The 27,745-nt window shown below is 46.8% G+C and overlaps 1 protein-coding gene across 3 annotated transcripts in view; it reads left to right on the forward strand.

Moving 5' to 3' along the window:
- Positions 1–2,691: 2,691 nt before the first annotated feature.
- LOC135895765 (uncharacterized) overlaps positions 2,692–27,745 on the forward strand; it is a 34,419-nt gene continuing 9,365 nt past the window's right edge. The window contains exons 1-10 of one of the 3 annotated variants that reach the window (XM_065423923.2): positions 2,693–3,941; positions 4,016–4,083; positions 4,163–4,361; positions 14,885–15,051; positions 16,875–17,074; positions 17,159–17,215; positions 18,405–19,257; positions 19,331–27,162; positions 27,240–27,439; positions 27,514–27,714. In XM_065423923.2, the coding sequence (XP_065279995.1) occupies positions 26,995–27,162; positions 27,240–27,439; positions 27,514–27,714 (569 nt within the window). In that variant the 5' untranslated portion in view covers positions 2,693–3,941; positions 4,016–4,083; positions 4,163–4,361; ... (3 more) ...; positions 18,405–19,257; positions 19,331–26,994. Of the gene's footprint in view, positions 3,942–4,015; positions 4,084–4,162; positions 4,362–14,884; positions 15,052–16,874; positions 17,075–17,158; positions 17,216–18,404; positions 19,258–19,330; positions 27,163–27,239; positions 27,440–27,513; positions 27,715–27,745 lie in introns of those variants that run through there. The other 2 variants (XM_065423920.2, XM_065423924.2) reach the window with 2 other exon arrangements.

Consider the following 27,745-nt stretch of genomic DNA (forward strand, 5'->3'; position numbering starts at 1 on the left):
TGCTGTCTTGGACGAAGAGATTTTAATACCAAGCGCCAGAAACAGAGGTAATTCCATTCAACATGGTCGCCACCCCAACAAGGCCCCTTCAGTGCAACTGTCACCTGGAACATGCTGGCGTAAGAACTGCCCGCCAGCAAGCTCACGACACCGGCCAAGCAGTCTGCTAATAGCGAGCCGCCGGTGGTAGAGCATCAAGGCACACGGTTTGCACGGCGTCAAGCGCTCCACGTTCCAGCATAAAGCAAAAAAAAAATACAAGATTCGATGATGGCAGTTAACATAGGAGAAAGCCTAACGAAGACGCTTCATCTACTGCGAATAAACCCAGCAGTGCGAGAGAGCGTGGGCAAATATAAAAAATGGGTCGCGCACCGTCATTCCAACAACCTACCGCGCACGGATAATTCCGAGTCTAGCATACGAGACGCCGCAACGATCCTCTGCCTACGGGGTATCGTGGTCACGCGACAGAAAAAAAAAAGATGTATAGAGCCTGCCGCTTTAAGGTGGCAGCCGTCAGCTGCAGCGTGAGCTGGGCGCAGAGAACAATCGCACCCCCGACAACCCATTCTGACAGCTCATCAGACGTTGCAGCTATAGCTGCGGCATCTCGCGCTGGTCCCTACGATTAAATAGCCCTAAGCGGATGCTAAAGGTTTGGAGAGGCTGCGAGCTAAAAGGGACACGCGTGCAAGAGCAGACGTCTCGACAACAGGCGCCTTTTTCACTATAAAAGCATTTTTGACCCGACGCCATGCTTCATCTTATTGCGTCCGCGACTGCAAATCGCCGACAAAAAAGAAAAAAAAACTGGTTTTGTTTCCTTCACAGCGCGGTGGTTTGATGGCCTGCGGCCGTCCATTCTGCGCGACAGCGCTAAGTGGTGAACTACTGGCGATTCACGCGCCCATTCGTCCCGACCGTCAGTAGCAGAGCAGCCGAACGCTGCACTTCAAAATTTATCGAGCATGAACAAGCACCAGCGCGAGAGCGAGGGTGCGGAGAAGTTTGACGTCTCTCGGTGTACGCTCGTCGTGAGCGCGCGATCGCGATAGCAGCGCCGGCCCCGCAGCCGCTCCGGCCGCCTTCGCCGTGGTCCGTTTTAATCTGTCCGCGACTATACATGCCTATAATTATTCTGTTAGGATGTAAACTGTCTCTTGGCATTTCGGAGCTCTATGACAAAGAACAAAAGACTTACCCGCGTTGACAATTATTATTATCATTATCATTATCATTATTTTTATTTTCATTTTATTTTATTTTTTGCAAGACCCTGACAACCAGCTACGGTTGGCGAGCAGAGCTTGGAAGGCGGCAGCAGCCGTGGCTGCCTGGACTGAGCAGGCCACCCACCTTTGGGCTCAAGAAGCCTGGTCTAGCGATAAAGTTTATTTCTCTCTCTCTCTCTCTCTCTTGCGGTGAATCGTGCAGTATTGATTGAAGTTGTCATGGCTATAAATGTTTTGTTGATTAGACACGCAGCTACTTCATTCCCTACATTATTTGTGTACAGTTCTGAACCCAAAATGAAAGGTTGTTTCACCCTGCGCTAAACTGGCACCCATACTAAGCAGCTGTCTTCCTTGGCCAAAGGCATCGAACCGACGACAACTGGCGCTTAGCACGAGAAGGCCATTGTTCAATGAGGCCACTGTTGAGAGGTCGCTGCGCAAAGAAAAAAGCAAAACAATATTTAAATAAAGTTATGAAAAAATTAGGAAGTAAACAAAATTAACTCTATATACTATTGGCCATACCAGCACGAAGGACGCAGGTGGTGGGATCAGACCCACTAATCCTTGGTAAATGAAGTTTTCAAGAAGGAATCGAAATATATTTAAAAGTGTTATTTGTGATTAGGTGCTTTGTATAATAATTTTGTCATGATATTTCTTGCGGTTATGAAATCTTCATGCGTGTGATTTTCGCGTCCCAAATCTACCGCGATGTCTTTTCGCCGAGTCATTCAGTGTAGAGGAAGAACGGCTTTCTATTAACTGAGCTCTTGGTTCTATACGCCTCTCTATTACGTAGCCAACAAAGACAGGATGCTAGCGTTTTGGGACACCAATGTCCGGAAAAAGCTCAAGCGGCGCAAGTCGAGTGGCTGTGGGATACCGCTGCTCAGCTCCAGGTCGACGGTTCGATCACAGCCGTGGCAGTCGCACTTCGATAACGGCTGAAATGCAAAAACGCTCGTGTACTTAGTTTTAGATGCGCGCGAAAGAACCCCAGGGTCAAAATTTGCCCGTTAGTGCCCCTGCTACGGCATGTCTCAAAATAAGATCGCGCCGTTCGGGCACGCAATTGAAGACCTAGACTTTCAATTTTTTTTTTGTTCCAAGAGAAACGATGCGGCAGGAGCAGACGACTGCGTGCACAGACAACTCGAAACATGTCGCGACGCACGCTCATGAGTTGCAAGTCATGCTCGCTGCCGGAGCCAAACGCGAACGCGAAGGCGGCCACGGAACTTATACGACGGAGCCGCGAAGATTCCGTCCACGGGTTATAATATCGATAAAACGACGGCGACAGCGCTAACGCCATTCCGTGTCCAAGAACACAGTGGAAGCATGTGGAAGCTTCTAGAACATTCCGAGTTCGTCAACTGTAGGCTGCGACTTTTTTTTTTATTTCTTTGTTTTTACCATCCCCACTCGCGCCGATCGCGGTGATAACAGCGGCGCGGCGGCTAGCGAGCCGGTGACGTATTCGACATTAGACCAATGAGAGAAGAAAAGAAATTGCCCGGGCATATCAACGCATGCGCCGAAGAGCTTGGCATCTATGGGCATATATCGAGCATCCGGGGGCTCGGGCCGCCATTTTACATTTTCTGTCCACTTCGGCGTGCCTCGTCTCGGCAGCCTTCTGCGTCGCACCATGCCTCGAGCTCCTGCTGGTCCTAGTTACGCGCTAACGGTGGCAGCGCTTGTCGAAGTTTCACGCTGCGCACGTTCCCGCCTTCGGCCGACCCTGGAAGCACTGGCTTCATGCTCCGGCGCCTGAAAAACGTGAGGCACGCCTCGAGAGACTTGTAGCCCGACCCGCCCGCCGTCTCGGCAATTCCTGGCCCCGCTTTCGAGCTCCCGGAGTGTAAGTGACCGCCAGCCGGCATAACTACGTTACTATACGCCGACGACACTCCGGTTGAGCCGGCGCAGCGTATATAAGTCGCAAGTCGTTCCTGCCGAGTACTCCTTCTTTTGTTTGTGCGCGTTCCCACCCCCCGACGGCGCCTGGACTATTGAACTCTGGATGAACTCTGAGCGTGGCCACTAACCCCAGGACCTGCGCGGCAACCCCTCGTCACGGCGAGCGTCGTCTCTACGAGCTTCGCATCGAGCGTCCTAAACGCTCAAAAGGCCTGTGTGTGCACTTGGTGCATTTTTTTCTAGATGGTCTAGCTGGCGAGGGTGGCGCATGCCTTAGAGAAGTTAACTGTTCAGTTGCACTAGCTAGCGCTCACTAGGGTTGTATAGCTACACTACAAAATTCTGTAAGGTTAGTGTTGCTTAGCTGTAAGCCCGAGGTTTCGTGGGCATGGCTTGCGGCCACACGGGTCTTCTCCGTGCCGGAATCGAAGAGGACGGGCCACGTGTTGCGGGGTGGCAGTGTATAGCTTCAGGTTTTAGCTGGAACAGAGGGTTAGCTTATACTGCGCAGGCAACAGCTGATAGCCGTCCTCTTTCGACTGCGTCAGGGACATGGACCCATCCGAACGGCCTTGCGACCCGACCCCACTATTTCGTGACGTAGGTAGCCCGCGCGCGTGAGTGCGCGTGCTATCGAGCGAAATGTGGGAATGACGGAAGCAAACGGCCTTCGGACACAACCTCGCCAGCTATTAGGCATTAACCCGTTCTACGCAGCACCTCGACGCCGGACGTCGCCTGCTGTTTTCGTCGGAGCTGGGCCGGGCAGCAGCTACAGTAAGCGGCCCGTTTCGTTGCCGTTGTTGCTGTTCGTTTTTCGATGTGGGCTTACTGTCTTCGCTATTTTCCAGAGCGTCACTCGTACCGCGCCCGGTCTACCGTGTTCCCTCGTCGGAGTGGCCTTGTGGCTCTGCACCGGGTAAATACCACGTGCAGATGATTAGTACTACTACATCTGTGTTCTCGAGTGCTTAAAAAAAGCCTCGTTGTCGTTTCAGGATCCCGAGGTCCGCTTTCGAGATTGCGGACCACGAGTCGGAAGGATATCCAGTGTGCTTCTCACGTTCGCCATCCTCCCAACGTCCCCCACCGGAGATGGCCTTGAGCACCTCTTACCGTGGCTGACCGCGTTGGCTCCTTTGCATTTCCACGTCCATGGCATCCTTCTGCTACGGGGGACTTCGTTTGTTACTACTGGTAAATATCTCTTAAACACGATCCGTACTATCGCTGTGTCGTATTATTATTATTATTATTATTATTAGTTAATTAATTAAATTATTCTAAATAAAGGTTTTGTTTTTCTGAATGTGCTTAGCCTGCTCTATTGAGAGTGGTATAGAGTGCTACCTTTACAATGAAGTGACCTATATAACGAGGAATTTTTGATGGCCTAAGCTCTTGACTATACAGGCATTTAACTGTACTAGTATAAGCTAAAAATTCTAATACTGTGAAACCCCATCGATATGTTCCTTGCTGTTGCGTCTTCCAGGCTGCTATAGCGTTTTTATAATCCCAACCTAAAGACAATTGATTCCTATGTATTATCTTCCGATTTGATATGTTGCATTCTGTAATGTTCTTGCATCTTACTTGGCATTTGAATGAGGCAGTTATGTAAATTTAGCAATGCAGAGGCAAATTCGCTCTTGCATGTTGCTACAAAGACGATAAATGTTATGCTGCAAAAATCCCGGCCACGGCGGCCGCATTTCAATGGGGGCGAAATGCGAAAACACCCGTGTACTTAGATTTAGGTGCACCCTAAAGAACCCCAGGTGGTCGAAATTTCCGGAGTCCTCTACTACGGTGTGCCTCATCAGAAAGTGGTTTTGGCACGTAAAACCCCATAATTTCATTTATTCAATGTTCTTCACTGTTATTATTATTCAATGTTCTTCATTGTTATTATTATTCAATGTTCTTCATTGTGATTATTATTATTCAATGTTCTTCATTGTTATTATTATTCATTGTTCATTGTCATTAATATTATATTCATTGTTGTACATTGTCATTAATATTATTCATTGTTATTAATATTGTTGTTGGTGCTTTTCCCAATACTGCCGCTCTTGACTCGGAGCACAGCAGGTGGGATTACTTCAGGCACAAACGCCCTTAGTAGGAGCTGCAACGTGTAGCCGCTTTGCCAGTTGCTCGCATGTCGCGATACTGAACACCATAGCGCATAAAAATAAATCACGCGGCTTCCACGCGCTGTTCGAATCGATGTAAGCGAAGCTTTCTTTACTGTTCACGTTAATTGACGGCGATTGGCGACGGTTCTTCACGTCGTATGCACTCTAGCGCAGAGTTATGTGATGTTGCCTTGCGTACACGACTTTTTTGTCTACGTATTACACAGGACATACAGCGATGCGGGATTTGCTTGTGCACCGTTGTTCATAGCTGGGGAGAAGGGTCGACACTATCATTGCCTCACGCGGCGAGTGGTAGAAGTGGTAAACTCTAAATAAATTATGGGGCTTTAGGTGCCAAACCAATAATACGTGTGGCACTTTCTCAGAGCAAGGTATTGGGCCGAGAAGCGGGAGATTCCACACTGCGCACACTGTAATTGGCTCTCAGATGACCGCGGCGTGTTGATGACTCATGTTAGAACGATCGAGATCGGAGACTGCTTCGAGCATGAATGGTTTATTGAAGCATCTCGCGGCAAGGAGCCTTTCTCGTATTAGTCTTCGAGTACTTTGATGAAGATATTTTACAGGCTCCCGCCTTCCAACTTGCATGAGATAGGCTTTGGCGGGATGTTTGAGGCGCCCTTCAAAGATGTTGTTCGCAGATGTTCCGAGAAATTATTTGTTGCCTTTCTGAATTACACAAGCCCTTGTTATTTCGTCGCGACCAGTGTAACTTCTTTCAATTTGGCACATTTTCCAATTTGTTCTTCGACACGGTCTTAACACCAGCACAGTAGCACCTATTGAGATATTCGCGATGCCATCTCATTCGTCAAGCTTTTATGAATTCGCATCTGCTTCGCCGTGTTCCTTCAACGTCTCCGTTGTAGAGCCTTGTTTGTCCACTTTGAAGCTGTTGGCGGGTATCGTTAGCATGGGCTCATTAGGTTAATCATGCACGTATGTTAACGGTCAATTGTTGAGCGCTCCTTCAACTTCTGCTACAATTGTGCGTGGCTGCTCCACTGTAGTTGTACTTGTGATTATTTTTCGCATCGTTGTCTTCCGGCTTAGTGCGAGGCACTCGTAAAATCCTCCCACACCTCCACGGGGCGCTCAGCTATTGTTTTCCATTGGTGGGTACTGTAGTAAACCTTCGCTCATTCGTGCCCAACAGCCTCAAGCATTTCCTTCTCGGCCTGCGTAAAGGTACTGGCGTTGTACGAACAGATTACGGCAGGTATACCCCGTCGTGCGGTGAATTGCCGGGAAGCTTGAAAAAGAAAACTGGATATCGACATGTCATTGGTAATCTCCAAGTGTACGCCTCTCGTTGCCGCGCAGGTGAAAATGTATTGTTCCACAATGTCGTATTTGTTTTTCGTATAAAGTGTACCGGTGAGGTCAGCTCCTGTGACTTGCAATTACCCCTATTCGTTGACTCTGTCCGCCGGGAGGGGAGGCACAATTTAATTGGCCTGTCTTCTGTTACGCCTCTTGCAGACTATTCATTTATTTAAAGCACATTTCACAGCTTCACGACCCTGCAATATTCGCAACATAACCCGCAGTTGCGCTAGCTTCGCTTGAAATCCGCCGTGCAATATTTGATGAACGTGACGTATTGGCGGTTCAGTGAAATACCCATCCTATGGAAATACGATGACGTGCCGGCTTTGATTCTCGGCTGTAGCGAGTCTTTTGTCTGGCGAGTCCTTTGTTGTGACAGTACTTGTCCATTTATTTTAAATTACTTAGCGCTCGAATCGGCATTGCCACTTGGCTGCCTGAGTAGTACTTTTGTGGTATCCAATGTCTCTGCAATTCTCTTTTCCTGTAAACGGCCTTCGTGATCTTGCATTGTCTATGAACTCGAATACCCATGGTGTTACTCTTAGATGCCACCCGTATGACGAACTTGATTTACAAGAGTAGTTGATGCTCTTGTTCGTGTGCAGGTGTGACAATGCGCTTCGTGCTAATCGTCCATCTGTACATTCGTGAGGATCACGCTTGCTCTTTCCGGCTCCACGGATGTAACTTATTCGGGTCCATGTCACCCAATTTTTCGAGTCCGTCAACATCTTTGCGCTTATACCACACGTGTGCAGATCCCCCAGATTGTCTTCACCTTGAATGCACGACTCGCTCGTTTGTGTTTTCTTACATTTGTCAATAGTCGCAGAAGTATCCCCTTTACTTGTCCCTCTGATACAATGAAGTACAATCACTGAGTCGGTCAAGCAGGCTGCTTCAAATGTCATTTCACCGCACGAATTGATGTAGGCGCCTAGCCTTGATGCCATCACCGCTGCCATTAGCTCAAGTCTTGTTAAACTTGGCTCTTTGATTGGAGCTGCGCCGCTTTTCGCTGTCGGTAGGCATGACTTTGTTCTTTCGTGTTCCATCGGCTTACACGACGGCCAAGTATAGTGCTGCTTCGTATGCTGTTGGACTTCCGTTGACATATAGCTTGTATGATTGTTCCATTTGGTCCTTGCTTGCGTAGTATTGGAGAACTATGACTAGCAGCTCCTTCGTTTTAGCCATCGGGTCCCTCCTCTTGTCGCATTCCCCTTTAAGGAGTGGCTCATCTCGCGCATCGTCCCTTCTCCAATTTTCGAAAGCATATCTCTGCGCGTATCGTAAAAGGTGATGACAAGCCAAGCGCATCAAATATCCTTCCTGCTGCTTGTGCAGCACTATCCTTTTGGTTAAGTACGTTGTTGCTGGTAAGGATGCATACTTGTCCACAGGAAAGGGTAGCACGTCATTTGAGTATTTCCATAAAATGGCAAGAAGCATTATCCGCCGCTAAGTTGAAGAACGCATGAGACATAACTCAAATTCGGACAGCTTGAGGACACGTCATGACTGTCATGCCATGCCACCTCATGAGCATCACTATCGCGGGACAATATCTTCGTCTTTAACCTTTTTGGCAGTCGAGGAGTCTTTTCATTTGCATTTTCCTTGTTGATTTACAAGTTAACGCTTTAATTCCACTGCAAGTAGACTTGATAGCGACCGTTTAATTCTAGTATTTTACTCTGATTGAATTTCGACTTTAGTGCTGACACTTTGTTTGGGGTTCCCCATTGATTCAGTGCTCCAAAACTTTTGTAGCTCTTGCTGAATTGTTTCCGCAGCAATTGATTTTAATTGCTGATTTGATTTGATTAATTGATTATGCTTGATTTTATGATTGATAATTGATTTTATGCTTGATTCAATTGTTTTGGGGCCCTTTTTGCGGACTTTGCAGTACCCAATCCTGTATTGTCTCGACTGCCATCAATCTGCTTTCGATATTTCACGTTCTACCCGCGAAGAACTCCCAGTAATTGAGCCCTTCAGCAGTCCTATGGCTTCTGTTGAAGTCGTCTCCGTTCTGTCATCCATCTGTAGCTTTAGTCCCATTTTTCTCGCTGAAATTCTGATATGTAGCAGGAAGACAAGATATGACGTCGGCTTGTAGATCTATTACTACGGCTGATTTCATTCCTCGCATTGCTACAGTTAATTTGACAACGTTAATTTGAATTTTTCGTCTCCTCCGAATGAACCAGTAGTCAGCATTTTCTGTGATATTCCCTGTGACAGAACTACCCGTGGCTATAACGTCTTAGATCTTACACTAATGCCCCAGAAACTATAGAACAAGTAACATGCTCGGATGGTTTCAGTGACCAGATTACTGAATGCATCCATCAGTATCCCATTACCATTTACAGGTGTCTTAAGTAAAACAATGCGTGACTACAAGGGAAATTATGAAGTAATCATCTTGAACATCATTTTCTACCTTCGTTCCACACCAGGTCTGTTCATGATAACTGGGTCATGTTCAGAGATAAGTTATGCGCTTTGGTTGAGCAGAACATTTCTTTAATCAGAATAACTGAAGACAAACAAACCGTGGTTCACTAAGTCCCTTCATCTACTCGGAAAGAAAGAAACGTTCATACAGAACAGCAAAACGAACCGGCACCCCGTCAGCTTGGGAAAGGTATCTTAACTGTTTTAAGTTCTTACTGCTTCGCTCTCAACGTAGCCAAAAACAAATATTTTTCCCAAGACCTTCCTTCACTCCTCCTTCACTACTCAAATCTAATCCCAGAGAGTTCTGGAAAATTTTATATCCTGAACACAATACTAATCACATCTGACTAACGCAATACTGAACACAATGACATCTGAACGCAATACTAATCACACAATAAAGAAAACATTCCTCTTCCTAAAAGTGAGTCGCCTCAAGTTTTTAAATTTTTCTAATCCGTATTTCCGAAAGTATTACCAATTTGCCCATTGTTGCAGACCTAGATTACCGGTACATTGAACCTATTGACATTACTATTGACGGTATTGTTCAGCTTATTCACTGGAATGTTTCGTCTTCAGCAGGTATTGACAATATTACTTGTAAATTACTAAATACAGTGTCAGTGTCTAGCAAGTTATTTCATTTTTCTTCAATCTTTAATGACGGGTCAAATACCCCTAGATTGGAAAATAGCCAGTCATAGCCATCTTCAAAGACGCTGATAAAAACTTAGGTGAAAACTACCGACGGATATCACTAACATGCATATGCTGCAAAATGATGGAACATGTTATTGCATCTCATGTTTACCAACATCTAGAATCAAACAACTTATTTTTTCATAATCAACATGGTTTCAGGAGAGGTTTGTCGTCCGAAACGCAACTGCTTGAACTCACTACAGATTTACATTTGAACATGAACTCAAACCTTCAAACTGACAGCATCTTTCTGGACTTTTCTAGAGCTTTTGACCGCGTAGCTCATTTTCGCCTGTTTTTGAAGTTATCATCACTAAAACTTGATACACTACTTTTATCTTGTCTTCGAAATTTTCTTTCTAACAGGCAGCAGTTTACTTTCGCTAACAGCTTCTCCTCGCCCCTTTCAGATGTTTCATCTGGTGTACCACAAGGAAGCGTTATTGGTCCCTTACTCTTTCTGATATACATTAATTACATACCCAATAACTTGTCAACAAAATGCGCATGCATGATTATGACTGCATTAGATATCGTTCTATCACCTCCGATGACCACCTGATCCTCCAAAATGATCTTAACCAAATTAATAATTGGTGTGACACCTGGCTAATTACTCTAAATTCATCAATGTAAAACGATGTCCTTCACCCGCAAACGCACTAACTTGGACTATTCTTACTGTAATAAAAAATGTCCCGTTATCTCGGACCTCATCATTAAATATCTAGGCGTAAATCTTTCAACAAACCTCCCCTGGACTTCTCACATTATCACCATCTGTGCCAGTGATTCTCGATCACTGGGTTACCTGCGACGTCACCTTCGGAACTCTCCTCCACTTATCCGCAAACTGGCATTTCAAACATTTCTTCGCCCTCGACTTAGTTCGCCGCTCCAGTCTGGTCTCCCCACCAAAATTACTTAATTACCATGCTGGAATCAATCCAAAATTTCCCAAAATTGACTACCGTTCTACCGTAACTCAAATATTCACCTTTCACATCAGCTGCTAAGTAATCGTCGTGACATAGCCCTTCTGGCATTATTTCACAAATACGCCCACCACACTAACAAATGTTCCCTACACCTAGAAACGTCATCGCACACGTCGCACCGATTATACAATCATAGCTTCACGCGCATCTATGGTAAAACAGAAGCATTTAATTCGTCTGCAATCCCACGTGCCATTCAGCTCTGGAACAACCTCACCGACAACATAGTTGCGGAGACTGACCGTGAAAAATTCAAGCACTCGCTTAACCCTTGTTAACCATTGATATCACACTCGCCGTCCCGTGTTCTTTTTTCTACCTTTTTCTTGCACTGTTATACGTTTGTTTACAAACTTATGTATTTCCTTTTTATTGCACTCATATGCAGTTTTATGTAGCTAATGTTCCTTTGACTTTTAGGCTGTGCACTTGGCCGCTGTTTTCTTTTGTTATTGTTGTTACTAGATTGTGTGTACTTGATTGTATGCCCCCCTTACTCAATCCCCATGTAGGGGCCTTGTAAGGTATTTCACAAATAAAAATAAATATCTTCGCTCCTCTTTACTAATCCATCTGCAATAACTGTCCGCTGGCTTTCACTGTCTGCCACCTTATTCTCCCCCTATCCAAGCTACAGCTTTCTCCAAAAGCGCAAAATTGTTTTACATTTTCAGTTGCATGTAGAGTAGCCGTCGTTGCTTCCGCTTGCTGTGTTCTGACCTGCTCTACGTTTTCTTGCCGCACCGTGATGCCTACTGATCTAGCATGTTGTCCTTCACACTGCTTGTATTTTCCTCTTCCTCTACAAATAGGCGCAGTGTTCTGGCCGGTTGCATCTGAAACATACTCTACTACTCTCAGCGAGAATGTTTTTTTTCTTTTTCGTCATTGGAATGTTCTGACGGCAGTCCCCAGTTACGTGATCGTTCCGTTTGCAGAACAGGTAGCTTTTTTCTGAGTCATAAAAGCTGTAATTCCGAAGCTGTATGCTATTATTCCTTGGCTTCGCAACTATCCTCTCCTGTTAACACTGTCTTCCTGGGAAGATATTTGCTATCGCTGAAATGACTTAAGCCTGTCCAGCTTTTCTTTGCATTGTTTTCCTGTTTTGCGCGCTAGCTTTCGTGGCTGAGCTGTTTTTCATTGCTTCTTTTGACTTGAACTGCACCGATAACTCCGGTGAAGTGGCTCTCTTCAACGCTGTCAACATGGACACGAAACTAGCACTCGAACCGCTTAACGTACAGACCGACAATCTGTTCAACTGCTCTCCGTGCGCTATCTTGCGTAGTTAATCAGTTTCTTGCACCCACCTCACTTTCTCTAGACTCAAGAGCACACTCATGCGCAGCTCCACTGATCGTTCACGATTTCCTAACGTTGTTCGTAGTATTCTTATCGCTTAATCACAACTTTCATACGCAGATAAAGCAATGAAGCCCTTCTATAGCATACGCTGCCTTTCCCGTTAGAGGTGCCAATAAATTTTTGTCCCTTGCTCATGTTAGGTCTGAGGTGAACTGCTCACTCGTATTGAGCATGGAAGCGATTCCACTCCAGAGTTCTTCCGCCAAACTTTGTAATTTCCAGATGAGGTAGCTTTTGTATTTCCCTTGCTTCTTGTTCTGAACTTAGTGATGCCGCCTGAGTTGTTTATTGTTAAAATCCAACTGTATGGCCTCTCGAATTCTAACTCTATTGTAGGCAAGATCGTCGTTATTTTAATGTCCTACTCTATCATTCAAATGCTGCATCGGCAGTATTTTCTGTCACAAATTCTTCCATTTGTTAGTTGGCGCTGTTGATAGGATAGGAATAAACTTTATTTGCTCAACGGTTATTGATGTTGGTGCCCGGGGCTGTTCAGGCTTTCGCTTATTCTCTTGCGATGCGTGGAACTTTTGTCTGTTAATTGCGCTGAAAAGCTTCGTGATTTGGGGGCGAAGCGCTTTGCTTTTCTTCGTTACTATATACTTCGCTCATTTCTAGTCGAGAAACAATCGAGTCTTGCTTGTCAGCGAGCAGTTCCGATGCTTATGTATGGTCTTCTCTTCGATCTCGTTGCCCGGTCCGCTGCTCCACCACCGTTTCCTTTTCTGCTTATTTGCAGGTTGACTTTCCTTATGGGCGGGGAGGTATTATGCTGGTTCACGTCACCACTGTTGAAAACGATAGACCGGTGACTGTTTCGAATATGAGTGGTTTATTATTGTAGCACGTGCTCGCGACCAGGAGCCGCTCTCTTGCTCAGTCTTCAAGTGCTTCGATAATATTTTACAATAGATTTTCATACTGTGGCACATAACCTCAGCGAGGGATCTGCCAAGAAGTGGGTGGTGCAACGGCACATGCACAGAACGGGTAATTGCCGAGGAAGCAGCCGGTGCAATTAAAATAAGACACGAACAAATACAAACCTGCTTAAGATGTCTCATTGTGTAGCGTGATTAATTACGCGAAAGAACGTGCACGCGCCTGTTTTCCTTCCGTCAAACACGCCCGTATGAACAGCTTCAAGAAAGCTTCGTTTCACAGAAATTCCAAGATGTTCGATGACTCCGCATTTGTCTCCAATGGCACTTTGTTTTTACGGTCGCACCACACAAGTATGGCCGATTGCTGTTGCATAGCTTGTCGAACGCGAGCGACGCTTTCTCGTGTCTCGTACGGATTCTTTAGTCCCGTCCCAAGCTTGTTTTTTTTTTTTCGTGCTTTTCTTGCCGTCTTCCTCGATAAACCATATCCCGTATTTTTCAATTTGTAACCTCATTGAAATATCCTTCGAGAATTCGGGAGCTTACATAATACACGGTTTGCTTTGCCTTTCGTCTTACCTTGCATGAACCGTGGATGCGTTCAATAGTGACCGCTTACGGACCGAGCATGTCCCGATTGTAAAGCCGAAGAGAGCTCGTGTGTCACCCTTGCCTCTTTGCTGCTGAGATGATGGAAGGTCCGGCGCTGCAGCACGCGCTTGCGTCTGTCGCGAATGGCTCGGCTGCTCTGCGCACGATTCCACGTAACCTGGTTTCCAACTGTCAAACCCCGTAGCAACGGTATATTCTACTTGCGTACTTGTTTCCCATAGACGCCTTGTGCCATAAAGGATGTAATTTGACAACCTACTGACATTTTCTAGATGGTCTAATATTTTGTTTCAATCATTCCATTCACACAAATAACCTAGATTTCGCAAGCATTGCATTCTTTTGCAAGATCGTTAACGAATTTCTTATTCAGCCAGTGTCTTTTCCTTAATGTTCTTAATATCAAGGCAGTTTCGAGTTCGTTAGCGATGTGCTTAAGGTCTAGTTCTGGGTTGGTTTCATTGTACCCTCGCATAAGAAGTAATCTGAAGTACAGAACCGTGTCGATCACAAAGAATGGTCGTGGGAAGTCGGCGCTAAAACAAGGTATTGCTCGCGCTAACACACGTACCACAACGTTTACCCACCTGCACAATGTAGGCGAGGGGGTTAATTTGAGACCCGAGTGCAGGTAGCGCTGCCACGCCCGGTCACCACGGCGTTGACGGTGCGAAGTTTTCAAATTCTGAGGTATGGTTGCACTATATCGATATGTGCAGAGCGTTCCACACGTGTAGCCGTTCAGTCGTGCCATTTAATTCGACAAAAGGTGTGGCAGGGAGCAGCATGTGGCCATGTGCTCCTGCGCAGCTAAAGTCGCATCGAACCGCACCGCTTGTTCCATGCGCGCGGGCAGATCCGGCGCGAACGTTAGCTGCAGAACGTAAAACTTGTCAATTAAGAGGTGTGCTGGTAGCACTGCCATGCCCATGCCTTATTGAACAAGCAAGTAAACCAGCGATCAAGATGCATACACAGTGCAAATAAGTGCACAGGACGATGCTGGTTGAAGTCGCTTGATAGTAAAACGAGCATCGTCCTATGCACTTCTTTCCTGTGTATGCACCCGGTTAACTGGTTTAATTCCTCGTTCGGTATGTACCAACTCCCCCAGCACTTAGCCTTACTGCATCCATGCCTTAGTGTTGCAGAATCTTGACCTCTGCTTTCGATTGCAGCCCACGTGTGAGATGGATATCCAGCGCGCTGCTCCACGTTTGCCATCCTCCCAACGTCCCCCTCAGGAGATGGCCTAGAGCACCGCTCGTACCGTGACCGACCGTTCCACTTCGCCGGCGTGGTCTCGCCGGCAGACGAGATCGCTCGTCGCCCTTCTTAGCTACGGGCAAGTACCACGCACAGACCACTCGTACTACGGCTGTGTCCTCGATTGGTCGAAATGGGTGTTATTGCTTCAGTTTCAGATTCACCTTCCCTTTCGTTACATAAATTCGTTTCATCGCTTCGACAAGTATACGACAAAGGAAATACAATACGAAGAAAACCAGAGAATACAAGTGCTTGTCGGTACCTGACTAGGCCCCTGTCCTCAATATTTTCCACTCGAGCAGCAGCGGTAACATAATTGTAACTAAAATAAAAATGTAAATTTTTATGCACTTATGAAAATTCACTTATCTGGCCTACCCCTTCATAAGCAAGCATGAAATGCTTTATCATGTGGTAATTATAATTCAACACATCACGTGACTAAACAAAGCTTAACGTTCTGTCAGCAATTATTTATTGATTCAGTTACCTCATAGGCTCCCGAAGGACTATTGCGAGAGGGGAGGATACAGGGAATTAGCAGAAAGTAGTACGAAGAAAGTATACATCGTTAGCGAGTAAACATGAAAGAACAAGTCTGTAACAATGGTAACGCAATACAAAACATTTTTTTTTTTGGCGAAGAAAACCCCACTAACCGTTTGTTGCGTAAATTAAATTGGATAGCCCAGGAAAAGGAACTTAACATCTAAAAAGAAAAAAAGCTTTGTACTACCTAGGCGTAGGGGAAAAAAATTATTGGTAGCTTGCTGAAATGTCTCTAGGACTTTGCTTGCTGAATTTCCCTTTCAGTATTGCAACCATTCCCGACAGTGGAGTTCAAGAGGTCAAGGCTGTCTGCCGTGATTTGTCCTTGGTTCAAGTTTTTGTAGATCTCTTAACCTCAGTTTTAATGTCGCCAGTATGCACGTGTGTGGCTGGATTTGTAACGAAATCTGGAATCCCTAGTGGTCTGTTCTTCGGCAGCTTTGAAGCGAAAGGAAATGCTTTATTTCGTCGTTCACCGTTTAATTTTAGTGCTAGAAGTTGTGCCCCACATGACAATACGTACTGTATCTGTGATCGTATCGAAGATGGGCTTGACCTACATCTAAGTGGCATTTGGTCTCGTCTTTCCTAACGTACCTATTCTACCAGATCGCTTCATGTTTAAATTGCCAACGTGGTCATTCCAACGTAGTCATGAAAAACATTCAATAATAGTATACTGCTTGTCCGCTCTATATGATCAATGCCGCTAGGCATAAAAGGTTTACTCCCGTGCTTCGAAACCTTTTAAAAAATGCTCACGTTGCTTTGCTTCATGTGCTTAAATTGAAGCTCGGTCACACCTGGCAACTTTGACAACTCCCTTAACCGCCTGTTTGATTTTATCATGTATCAAACAATTCATGTCATCCGCGTACAAAACCTTTTCTCTATTGGTGGAATGGTAGCGTTATTATTTACCTATAAAGCAAAAATAAAAGCTGCCCTAAAATGCCCTCGTGATGCCCCTTTATTCACTGACATTAGCTTGGAGATAGATGCACCTGTGAAACACATTGCTACAATTTCGGAGATGGCTTCTAATTAAGTTAAGCCCCCACCCACTGATTCTCTAAGAAAACTCCCTGAAGAGAGCTTAGTATTTGACTTCATCAAAGACGCCTCTTAAATTTAGAAATATTTATACTGCATTATAGCTACCGTTCAATGTTTTATTATTGCTTCCTTTGTTTGCAACATTGGTAACTCAGTTAACTTGTCCCGCTCAAAACTGCACTGGGGTCGCGAGACCACTTTCGTGCTTTTTCAAGAAACCGGGAAATCGTTTCTGTGCAAAACGATTTGGGATGTTTTAGTGGAAATGCTCAGTACGGAATCTTGTCTTTTCAGGATCCCGACGTCTGCGTTCGATAGAAGCCCATAAGTTATCCAGTAGGCTGCTCCCCATTTGCCATCCTCCCAACGTCCCCTTCGGGAGGTGACCTAGAGCGCCACTCGTAATCTGGCCGACGGTGTTTTGTTAAATTACCTTCCCTCACCCATGGCGTCCTGCTGGCAGTCGGAACCTTGCTCCTCGCCCGCCACTACTAGTGAGTATCGCGTACTGACGTCTCGTACTTCGGCTCTGTCCTCGAGCGGTCAACAATAAGCCCGCTGCTGTTGTCGTTTTGCAGATGACCGTTTTGGATGGCGGTGAGCGAGGAGAACGTCCGAGGCAGTTTTGCCAAAAGGTGGGAAATTTTACATATTGTGGACAATATGTCCGAGATCTCGGGGGAAATATTATTCTGGCAGTGAAAAACGTGTTAAATTTTTTTGACGTGAGGTGTGCTTTTTCGCTTTAATCTGCTGCAGTATACAAAAGCGTGGCAGTTTGGGCGAGTTGGTGTGTCATGACGTTTTTACGCTTGTAGAGCAGCTCTGAGAACAAAAAGGAAGATGGAAGTGGTAATGAAAGGGAACGTTCACTCTGTTCTCCGTTCCCTTTCACTATCCCTTCCACCTCCCTTCTTGCTCTTTCTGAGCTGCGCTACAAGCCTAAAAAATGCAGTATACAAATATGGGCAATAGTAGTTGCTTATATTAGAAGACAACTGAAGTCAATGCGACATGCCTGAATTATTACACGGATGCTATTTTGTGAGATTCCTGAATGTCATCTTACGGATGGCCAGCTTCGGTTGCGCTTTCTGCGGCTGACTGCAAGTTTCAATGACACGCATTACCAAAGGCTCACGTAACCGAGCCCGGCCACTTTTTGAGTCTCCAGTGCGATTAAGACTACATTTTGGAAGCAGTTTCACCAAAGCGGGTTATATCTTTCGTTAAGGCGCTGAATTGCTCCGCTACGGGGTTATGACCACCAGTTTCATACGTTTTGGGTCATCATGTGTTCAGACAAAACGTGGCCATGTATAACAAACTGAATATCGTGTAATTCTTATTGTCTAAGCCAAGTATGACGCTTGAAACATGCCGATGAGCAGCGGGTAGCGTAGCTTTTTTTACAGGTAGCTTTCTTGGTTGGTATTATATATTGCTTGAACACGTGAATAGCTGCCACTAGAACTCGATGTCCGAGGTCTGAAAGGCATGTTATCAAGGCGCTGTACCTGATTTCGAAACTCCCCCCCCCCTTTTTTTTTTTACTGCCGGCCACTCAGACGCACATATCTTGGACTCCATCGTGCTTGTGTAGCGTTTCCTTGTCGAATGGGTTTTACTTAAGTCAGCTGCAGGGAATTTGGCCGTAGATTATCAGCAAGAAGATTTCCTCGCAGCGTATAGATGCTTTCCTGAATGAATTTGGTCCTGGCGTGTGGAAAATGTTCGCCCACAGATGTGACAATATTACACGTGACAATTTGGCAGCACTGGTTTCTGCTCAAAATTCCAAGTATTTTCTTGCCTACATTCCAGATCAGATGCTTCTGAGCAACCTTCCTTCTACGACTGTGGCCGTTCGCACATCGGACGGCAACTGGACATCCAAGTCTGAGAGTGGCCACTAACCCCAAGACCTGCGCAGCAACCCCTCGTCACGGCGAGCGTCGTCCCTGCGAGCTTCGCATCGAGCGTCCTAAACGCTCATCAGGTGGTCTTTGTGCATATTCTAGATGGTCTAGCTGGCGAGGGTGGCGCACGCCTTAGGGAAGTTAACTGTTTCTTCAGTTGCACTAGCTAGCGCTCACTAGGGTTGCTTAGCTGTAAGCCCGAGGTTTCGTGGGCATGGCTTGCGGCCACATGGGTCTTCTCCGTGCCGGAATCGAAGAGGACGGGCCACGTATTGCGGGGTGGCGGCGTATAGCTTCAGGTTTTAACGGATATAAGGCTTAGCTCATACTGCGCAGGCAACAGCTGATAGCCGTCCTCTACGAGTGCGTCAGGGACATGGACCCTTCAGAATGGCCTTGCGACCCGACCCCACTATTTCGTGACAAGGTAGCCCGGGCGCGTCAGTGCTATCGAGCGAAATGTGGAATCACGGAAGCAAACGCCGTTCTGAAATTGCCTCGCCAGCTTTTAGCTATTGCGGCGACCTTACGTCGCCCACGGTCTGGAGCGGAGCCCGGCCGTGCAGCAGCTACGGTGAGTGGTCCATTTCTTTGCGGTTCCGGCTGTTTTTTTCCGGTTGTTTACTTTCCTCCTTGCGTCGCAGATGACCTTGATCACCAATCGTGCCGTCACCGACCGTCTTAACGCTTTTGCATTCCCTCGGCGGGGAAGTGTTGCTGGTGGACTGGACTTCGTTCCTCGCCCGGCACTACTCCTGGCAAGTACCATGAACACTAGAATCGCAGTATGGCTGTGCTCTAGAGTGTTTAACAAGCCCTGCCTAATTTCAGGTTCCTACCGTCTGCTTCTGAAGTGCGCCAACTGTAGGGGCCCTCACGCAGCCTCGTCGAAAGACTGCCCCCACATCAAGAGGGAGCGCGCGGTTCTGAAGCAAATGGCCAGAGACAATACGGCCCACAGGGAGGCAGCCGAAGTAGTCCGGCGTCGACGACGACGCGATCGTACATCTTCAAAGAAGGCGCATGCGCGAAGCGATAGTACCCGCTACACTGCGGTACCACTTAGTCGCGCCGCGAAAGGCCCAACACTTCCACGAGGGAATCAGATAACTCTTTAATTCTTTAGAGGAATGGCCTACGATACCGAGCCGCTCCCTTGCTAAGGAACCTCAGAAGGTCGCGGCCCCACTGGAGCCTTCTCCGGCCATTGATGAGTCACCTAAGACAGATCGTCAAGTCATCTCGGTGCTACGTTCCCTCATGGAGGCCATCCGAACGATTTTAGTGGACACGGGGACACCGTCTGCTCGAAGCGCAATTAAAGTGCTGGACGCATTAAGCCCAGTGCTCGAAACCCTCAACTAGAAAAATGGCTGCCCATACCCCATCCTTCGGAAAAGTCAAGGCAGCGTCCGTCATCCAGTGGAACGCCAGAGGGCTAAAATCACGAATTTCAGATTTCGGTCATTATGTGTACACCAATGTGTTTCTACTCATCGTCATTTGTGAGCCCAACTTGTCGAAACCAATCACTGTCAGGATACGAATGTATCATGTCATCAACAAATAGCGCATGCAGCAAAATCGTAGTTTTTTTTCGTCGTGAACTCGCCTATGTTTTGCAACCAACTGCGCCCCACGACGACAATCAGTATATATGCATCACAGTTAAAAAGAACACTCTTGTTTACTCTCATAGGCGTGTATGTATCGCCTTCCAGCAATTTCGATACTAAAAGATTAGCGGATATCTGAGTGTTTGTCCCGCCCCATGGGTCTTCATAGGAGATTTCAATGCACACCATCCAGCATGGGGATGGTGTGCATTGTACAAGGACAAATGCAAGAGGACGAAGATTAGCAAGCATCGCCTACAACTATGGCCTTATTCTCTTGAACGATGGTAGCCTCGCCTTTCTTCGAGCCGTGAAATACGGCAGCTGCCTCGACCTTGCTTTCATCTCTAACTCTCTCGCCAGATATGTGAAGTGGTTTCCAGATATTGAGACACATGGGAGTGATCACATTCCCACCTATTTGAACATCAAAGGCTTGTCGTCTAAATCTGGCCCACGGAATACCATTCGGACGATTCTATGGGCCAACTTCAAATCTGATATGGAAGATGCCTGCCGCGAGGGCCTACCCTCTGGGTTAGAGCAAACAATTAAAAGTACCATGCGAAACGCCACTCGCGTGCTGATGATCTCTTACACGCGAAACGACTTCGACATAGAATTAGAGCGACTTCGAGCACCTCGTCGCCGGGCGGAACGTCGATATCGACGTACAAAATCAATCCGTGACCTTAGGGCAGCCAGGAGGGTCCAAAGAAGATTCAGCGTCTAATGGATACATTAGCGTCAGAACGTTGGGCAACGTTTTGCCAGACCCTCGACCCCCGCAAGCCACTGTCTCACATTTGGAAAACGGTGCAAGGTCTGCGTTGCCTTCCGGAACAGCGTTTTCCATTCAAGGCGCTCGCGCTTTTCGAAGGGCGGCAATACATCGATGTCGAAGAAGACTTTTGGGCGCGGATGGCAGACCAAGCGACACGTCCAGATCCTCCAGCCCGAGATGACGTCCCCTATTTCCGTGATTGCCGCATGGACCTTCCTTTTACAATGAAGGAGCTCGAGGCGGCACTAGCTCTGTGCAGGCGCTCATCATGTACGGGTCCAGATGGTATATCATGCAGAGCCTTGTGCTATCTCGGAGAATGCGCACGGATAGCGTTGTTGAGGCTCTACAACACCTCATGACAGGAGGGAAATGTTCCTGACGAATGGAAAGTGAGCCGCCTGGTGCCAATCTTGAAGCAGGGCAAATCCCCGCTAGAGCTCACCTCTTACCGCCCAGTAGCGTTGGCTAGCTTTGTAGGAAAGATAATGGAACGGATGATCCTTGACCGCCTGGAATGGTACCTTAAACACAAGATTTATCCGAATTCCATGGCTGGTTTCCGACGTGACCGCTCTTCCCGCGGCATTGTAGTTTATCTCGTTTCATATGTCCAGCACGAAAGGTCCCGAAAATAATTATCTGCAGCTTTATTCTTAGATGTGAAAGGGGCATACGATAACGTGTTACATGAGGCCATTCTCGACGCTCTTCTGACGGTTGGCCTAGGTGGTCGAGTATTTTTGTGGATTGCAAGTTAGTTATCTGCAAGATCATTGTGTTAACTGAATGGTCCAACGGCGCTACGCTATACGAGCAGGGCCGTTCCTCAAGGCGGTGCTCTCAGCCCGACGCTATTCAACCTCTCTTATTGGGCTTGCCGAATACTTGCCAACTACCACCAAAATTTCAATATACGCAGACATTTGTGTCTGGACTTCGGCAGTCACACGTCCTCAGATATGTGCACGGCTTCAAAAAGCGGCTATTTTGACAGCGAGCTACTTGTGTAAACAAAGTTTCAGCATATCACCAGAAAAATGCGCCCTAGTAGCATTTACTCGCAAACCGATGACGCCTTATGTCGTCTTAATCAATGGGCGGACCATTTCCTATGTCAGAGCCCAGATTTCTTGGCGTAATTATCGACCGAGACCTCTGTTGGAGCCCACACGTTTCCTACATGAAACGGCGCCTGATAGCAACCTCCCAGTTGTTTAACTACTTGACAGGAAAGACGTGGGGGATGTCAGTTGACACAATGACTCTACAGAGCTTTCTCGGTTTTCTAAGATATAGTCTACCTGTACTGAACAACGCCTGCAAGACAAATATTCGTGTTCTGCAGGCAGCACAAGCTCAAGCACTCAGTCTGCCTTGGTTTGCCCAGATGCACGTCAACAAAGGCTACTATTGCGATTGCTGGGGACCATCCAATGAAAACTCGCATCGCGGTGGAAGCCCTGAGAACGCACATTACATTATGCACGTGCCCCATATCGCCACCTTGCAACGCTACCTTCAGACAGGCACCAATCATCATTCTCTAAAACTATCGTCACGTATAACGACAAACTTGCCTCGGGCTTCACCGCTGCATCTAAACCATCGCTCCTCCTTGGTGTCTTGTCAGCCCCACAGTCCATTTCAGCGTACCAGGAATCGGGAAAAAGTCTGAGCTGTCGTCGCCTCTGCTGAAACTGTATCTGCTTCTGCACGAGAGGTACGCGGACAGTTCACGTATTTATATACTGATGGTTCCACAAACATCCAATGTTCGTCCGGTGCTGTGGTCGTCCCAGCAAGAGGTATTACCATCAGCTTTAGCTCTGACCACCCAACATCTGTGGAACTAGCTGCTCTTGGCGCTGCACGTTGTTTCGTCAATCGGGAACGATCTCGACAATGGTCAATTTTCGGTGACTCAAAGGCAGCCCTACAATCTGTGCTATCAGCTCTGCGTCGCGGGCCATTCGAACAGCTCGTGCTCGATATTAGATGCCTACTCCATACATCACATGAGAAAGGACATCACATGCCGTTTTAGTGGCTGCCAAGTCACTGCGGCGTCATAGGTAATAAAGACGCCGATCAAGCCGCTCGGACAGCTCTTGAAGACGCACAGGAAGACGCCATACCACTTTCACGGTCCGACGGAGCCAGCATACAAGTGCTTGCACGGGAGATCACGCTCTCTGCGGAGCACACCAAGCAGCCAGACCGACCGGAGCAATCAACACGACCTGCCCTCCTTGATGCACCTCTGTATTCCGACTGGACTCCGCTGAAGTGAGGCCACCCTGCTTTATCGCTTATGGCTGGGGGTGGCCTTCACGAAATCTTACTCGTTTCGAATTCGAATGGCCGGCAACGCTCCCTGCTGTGCCTGTCTTTGCAAGGAGACGCTGGAACACATTCTGTGCGACTGTCCTGAATATAATGTTCAGAGACAGTCCCTGGCGTCCGTTCTAGCGCACCTTGAGAATAGACTATTGTCAGCTGCAACTATTTTCACATATCGCCGACAGACATCGTAGCTGAAGGCGACGAAGGGATTACTTCGGTTTACGAAGGAGACGAGCTTGGACAAGCGGCTGTGACAGTGATGTCACGTACCGCGCAAGAGTGACAGAGTAACTAACGGTGTGTGTGCCGTGTTATGTGCTCCCTCTCTTCTCCCCATCTTTCATCCCCCCATCCCGCTCCCATGTGTAGGGTAGCAAACCGGTTAAGCTAAACTGGTTAATGTCCCTGCCTTCCTTCTCCACTTTTTCCTTCATTCGTTCCTACAGTCTGCTTTCCATTGCGGCTATTCATAAGCATATCCAGCGGGCGGTTCTGCACATCTAGTCTCCGGCCGTGTTACGCCTGCGTTTTTCTCGCTACTGGCTTTCAGCTGGGAGACGCAGATTCGTTAAACTCCCTGCACTACTTCTGACAAGTACCATCTATACGCTCCACTGGTACTACGGTTGTTTGCTCGTGTGGGCAAATAAGCCCTGTGGCATTTAAGGTTCCGAACGTCTGCTTTTGAATGAAGCCGTGTTTTCCCCTGACGACTATGGTTAGTGTTCTCTCAGTGCTCCTTTTCTTAATCCTGTTGCTACACCTTGCCGGTCCCGCAAGTACAAAAACTTTGTGGGCTTCCGATGAAATTTGCTGTCGAATGTATTTACTGTACAGACCTTCGAGGTTAGGTTTATGCTTCGGAAAACTTCGCCACAGTTTCCAAAAGACTTTTGTGTGTCGCTCTCCCAGTAAGACGTTTAATTACTTCCGTTCCTGGTTATATTTCTTTGCTGATTTCATTTCCTCACCAGTAATTTATTTCGTCTGCTCGGAATGCCACATTTTTCACAATGCTTTGGTAACTCTACGTAGTCTTCACTTTTGTCGAAGGTTGCCGTCATATTGTTCAATATCCGCCCCCCCCCCCCTAGTTATCTCCGCGGAAACTGGGAGAAAAACTGGGTTCGCAGAATAGGTTCTCCAGGTCCATCTTGAACTTTTGTGAACGATTGTTTCCCAATGATACAACCTACTTCGTATACTCGGGTGTATAGTTCTCCATTATTCAGTACACATCCACCGATCGCTTTCTGCGGTAGACTTGAAAACTACGAATGAGCCTTTCAGAGAAATCGCCCCCACACAATGTTTTGGGGAGGAAATTTCCACTTGGTGATAGGTCATAAATTGTTCGCTTGTTCATTGACGTAATGTTCCTGTGACCGCATTCAATCCCTTATTCGTTCTCTTGAAAGTCTTGCATTGTTGCTGTGCACGTTTCTGTTCGAGCTGAGAAACGCCGAAAATAGTGTAGAAAACCGATGTGAAGCGCCTCCAACAGTTCCGCAGTGTACACATCTTGTCACGGCACTTGTGAAAGTTGCTACACAAACTTTGGCTATGTCTCCTTACTTTTTGTAGTTGCTCCCAGCGCACCGTTAAACGTAGACCAGCCATTTCAGACAATTTGGTCTTCATTACTCGATCCTCAAGAGGAGGTACTTCTTACAAGGATCTGAAATTGTATTTTCGCCACGCAACGCACTGTCGTATTATTTCTTACACGTATACGCGCCAGTGTACCGCGTACTCCACCGCGAAGTTTGTCCATATACGTCTCGCACTAATAGTCAACGAATTTCTTCCATTCACATGTGATCGGGTGCCGCTCGTCTTGTGATACGGGCCCTACCGAAAGCGTCTTTGAAACCCGCCGTGGTTGCTCAGTGGCTATGGTGTTGAACTGCTGAGCACGAGGTCGCGGGATCGAATCCCGGCCACGGCGGCCGCATTTCGATGGGGGCGAAATGCGAAAACACCCGTGTGCTTAGATTTAGGTGCACGTTAAAGCACCCCAGGTGGTAAAAATTTCCGGAGTCCTCCACTACGGCGTGCCTCATAATCAGAAAGTGGTTTTTGGCACGTAAAACCCCAAATATTATTTTTAAAGCGTCTTTGAAGTCTCATTGGGTCTTTACCGTAATATATCTGGTATTCACCTACTGTCTGCATATTCGCTTGCTTGCTGAATTTCTGCGCTTTTTCAATATACACTCCTTGTTCTAGCCAAATAAGGCAGGTGTCGGCCGTATTTATTTCTTTTGCTTTTAGTGGACCGTAGAACTTGTCCTCAAATATTAATCATGGAACGAAACATTCACGTTGTTGCTCTCCAAATATTCAAGTAACTGCCGAACTTGTCAACTTCAATCAACTTCAACTTGAGATCATTTTCGACGTATATCTGACACGAGAATGCTCTCCTTTCATTATTATACGGTATTTTGTAACGGTTGTTTGGTCTGTAGCAACATGGATCCCTTCCACAAAATTGTTCGCTACATCTTTTCTACGGTCACTCCTGGTTATATCTGCTCAACTTTTCACTGCTATTGACGTATCCCCATTGTTCTCCTACTGAGTAATTCTTTTTTTCTTGTAGTATGTGGTCAACGGGTGCTTCATGCATTTTCTTTCTCCAATGCAGCACGATTGTACAAGTGGTCGTATACTTTACTGTTGCCTCCAAGTTCTAATTTGCGAGACTGACGACGGTGTTCATTAGAGCTACGGTGTTCATTGCCAGGACCAGCACTGTCTCCGCTCTGATATAACAGTACCATGAATGCTGCACTTGAATACCCCGCCGGGCTTGCATCCGAGAAGTGTCAATGCTTACGTTCCGTTTCTTGTTGTCGATACGCGCTTGAGGCATTTAGTCTTTTATTTTCCTCGGTATATTTCTCCAAAGATCATTTATCTTCGTCTGGGAGAGGGTTGTCCCAAGATTCCGGTTTCTTTCCCGTCATTGAATACCGATATTAGCTGTTACAGGGCAGGACGTTAGAAATTCCAGCCGACCGAATATTTTTACCCTGACTTGAAGTACTCTTCGATTCCTGAGCACTTAACTCGCGTCGTCATATCGATATAGCAGAATACCGTCGGCCGTGTCACAGTTCATTCCTAGAATACGGATTTGGCTTGATAAAGTAATAACGGCACCTTGAAGCGCTTTTAAATTCTCATTTCACTGTTCGATGTCCCTTTCCAAAGATTCATTGCTTGGAAAGATTTTTGCTTCCATGTACAAGACTTTAGCCTGGTTTTTATGATTTCCAAACGTAACTTCATCAACGCAAACGTATTTACGTTTGCTGTCATTACAAGAATTTCTTCGAAAATTCATTAACACTGTTGGTACATCTGCATTCACATTTCCTCCTGTCTGAAGATAATCATTCGGAACATTCCTGATCTTAACCACGAGGCGTCAAATACTACGCTTATTTTCTTGCTAGTTGGTCTTTTCGAATTGCTTGATGGCGCGATATGGTAGTTATTGTTCTGATTCTTCTGAGCACACTCGTTCTTCCATTCCAAGCGTGAAAGATCTCGCATTGAACAGTCATAGTCATCTCGGTACTGAATTTGTTTTCGAGATCGTCTTCTGATTGCTACTTCGTTGAGTTCCACGTTAACTTGCTCTCTCCATCCTTCTGAACAGTCATTGTAACTACATATCGTCATGCATCGTTTCTTTCTGAGGAGCTAATCCAGTATATTCCAACATCAAAAAGTTCAAAATGGACGTCGTCAGTTTATCCGGCGTCAAGAACCATGGCAAGTTTCGCGTTTCGCAGTTTTCTACACCACATGGGTCAGGCAGAATCCAGTCGGGAGTTTTCTATTTTCCATTGTATCTTCGTTTCATCTTTCCACTGGACTTGTCTCCTCGCCTGGCACTACTACTGGTAAATGTCGTTTGCATGGGACTCGTATTACGGCTGTGCCCTCCACTGTTTAACAAATACGCACTGTGTCGTTGCAGGTTCTGCATTCCTGTTTTCAACTGCGGTGGTCAAGCGTACCCAGCGTGCCCCTGCACCGCTCTACAGTCTGCGCTCCAAAAGATTACTTCAGGCTACAGCATCACCTGTTCCAGGAGCGACTGCTGTTGCTTCTGCATGCCCTTCCAGTGGCGGCCGTGCTGCAAGGCTGGACTTGTCTCCTCGCCCTGCACTACTCCTGGTAATTGTCGTTTACACGGGACTCGTATTACGGCTGTGCCCTCTGTTTAACAAATTCGCACTGTGTCGTTACAGCTTCTGCACTCCTGTTTTCAATTGTTGTCCACAAGCGTACCCAGCGCGCTCTCGCACGACTCTACGGTCTGCGCTCCAGAAAGATTACTTCGGGCACGAGCATCACCTGTTCCAGGAGCGACTACTATTGCTTCTACATTCCCTCGCTAGTGGCGTCCTGCTGGTACACTGGTCTCGTCTCTTCGCCCTGCACTACTACTGGTAAATGTCCTCTACACGGGACTCGTATTAC

This window comes from Dermacentor albipictus, chromosome 4, assembly GCF_038994185.2.
Source record: "Dermacentor albipictus isolate Rhodes 1998 colony chromosome 4, USDA_Dalb.pri_finalv2, whole genome shotgun sequence".
In the NCBI taxonomy this organism is placed as follows: Eukaryota; Metazoa; Arthropoda; class Arachnida; order Ixodida; family Ixodidae; genus Dermacentor; species Dermacentor albipictus.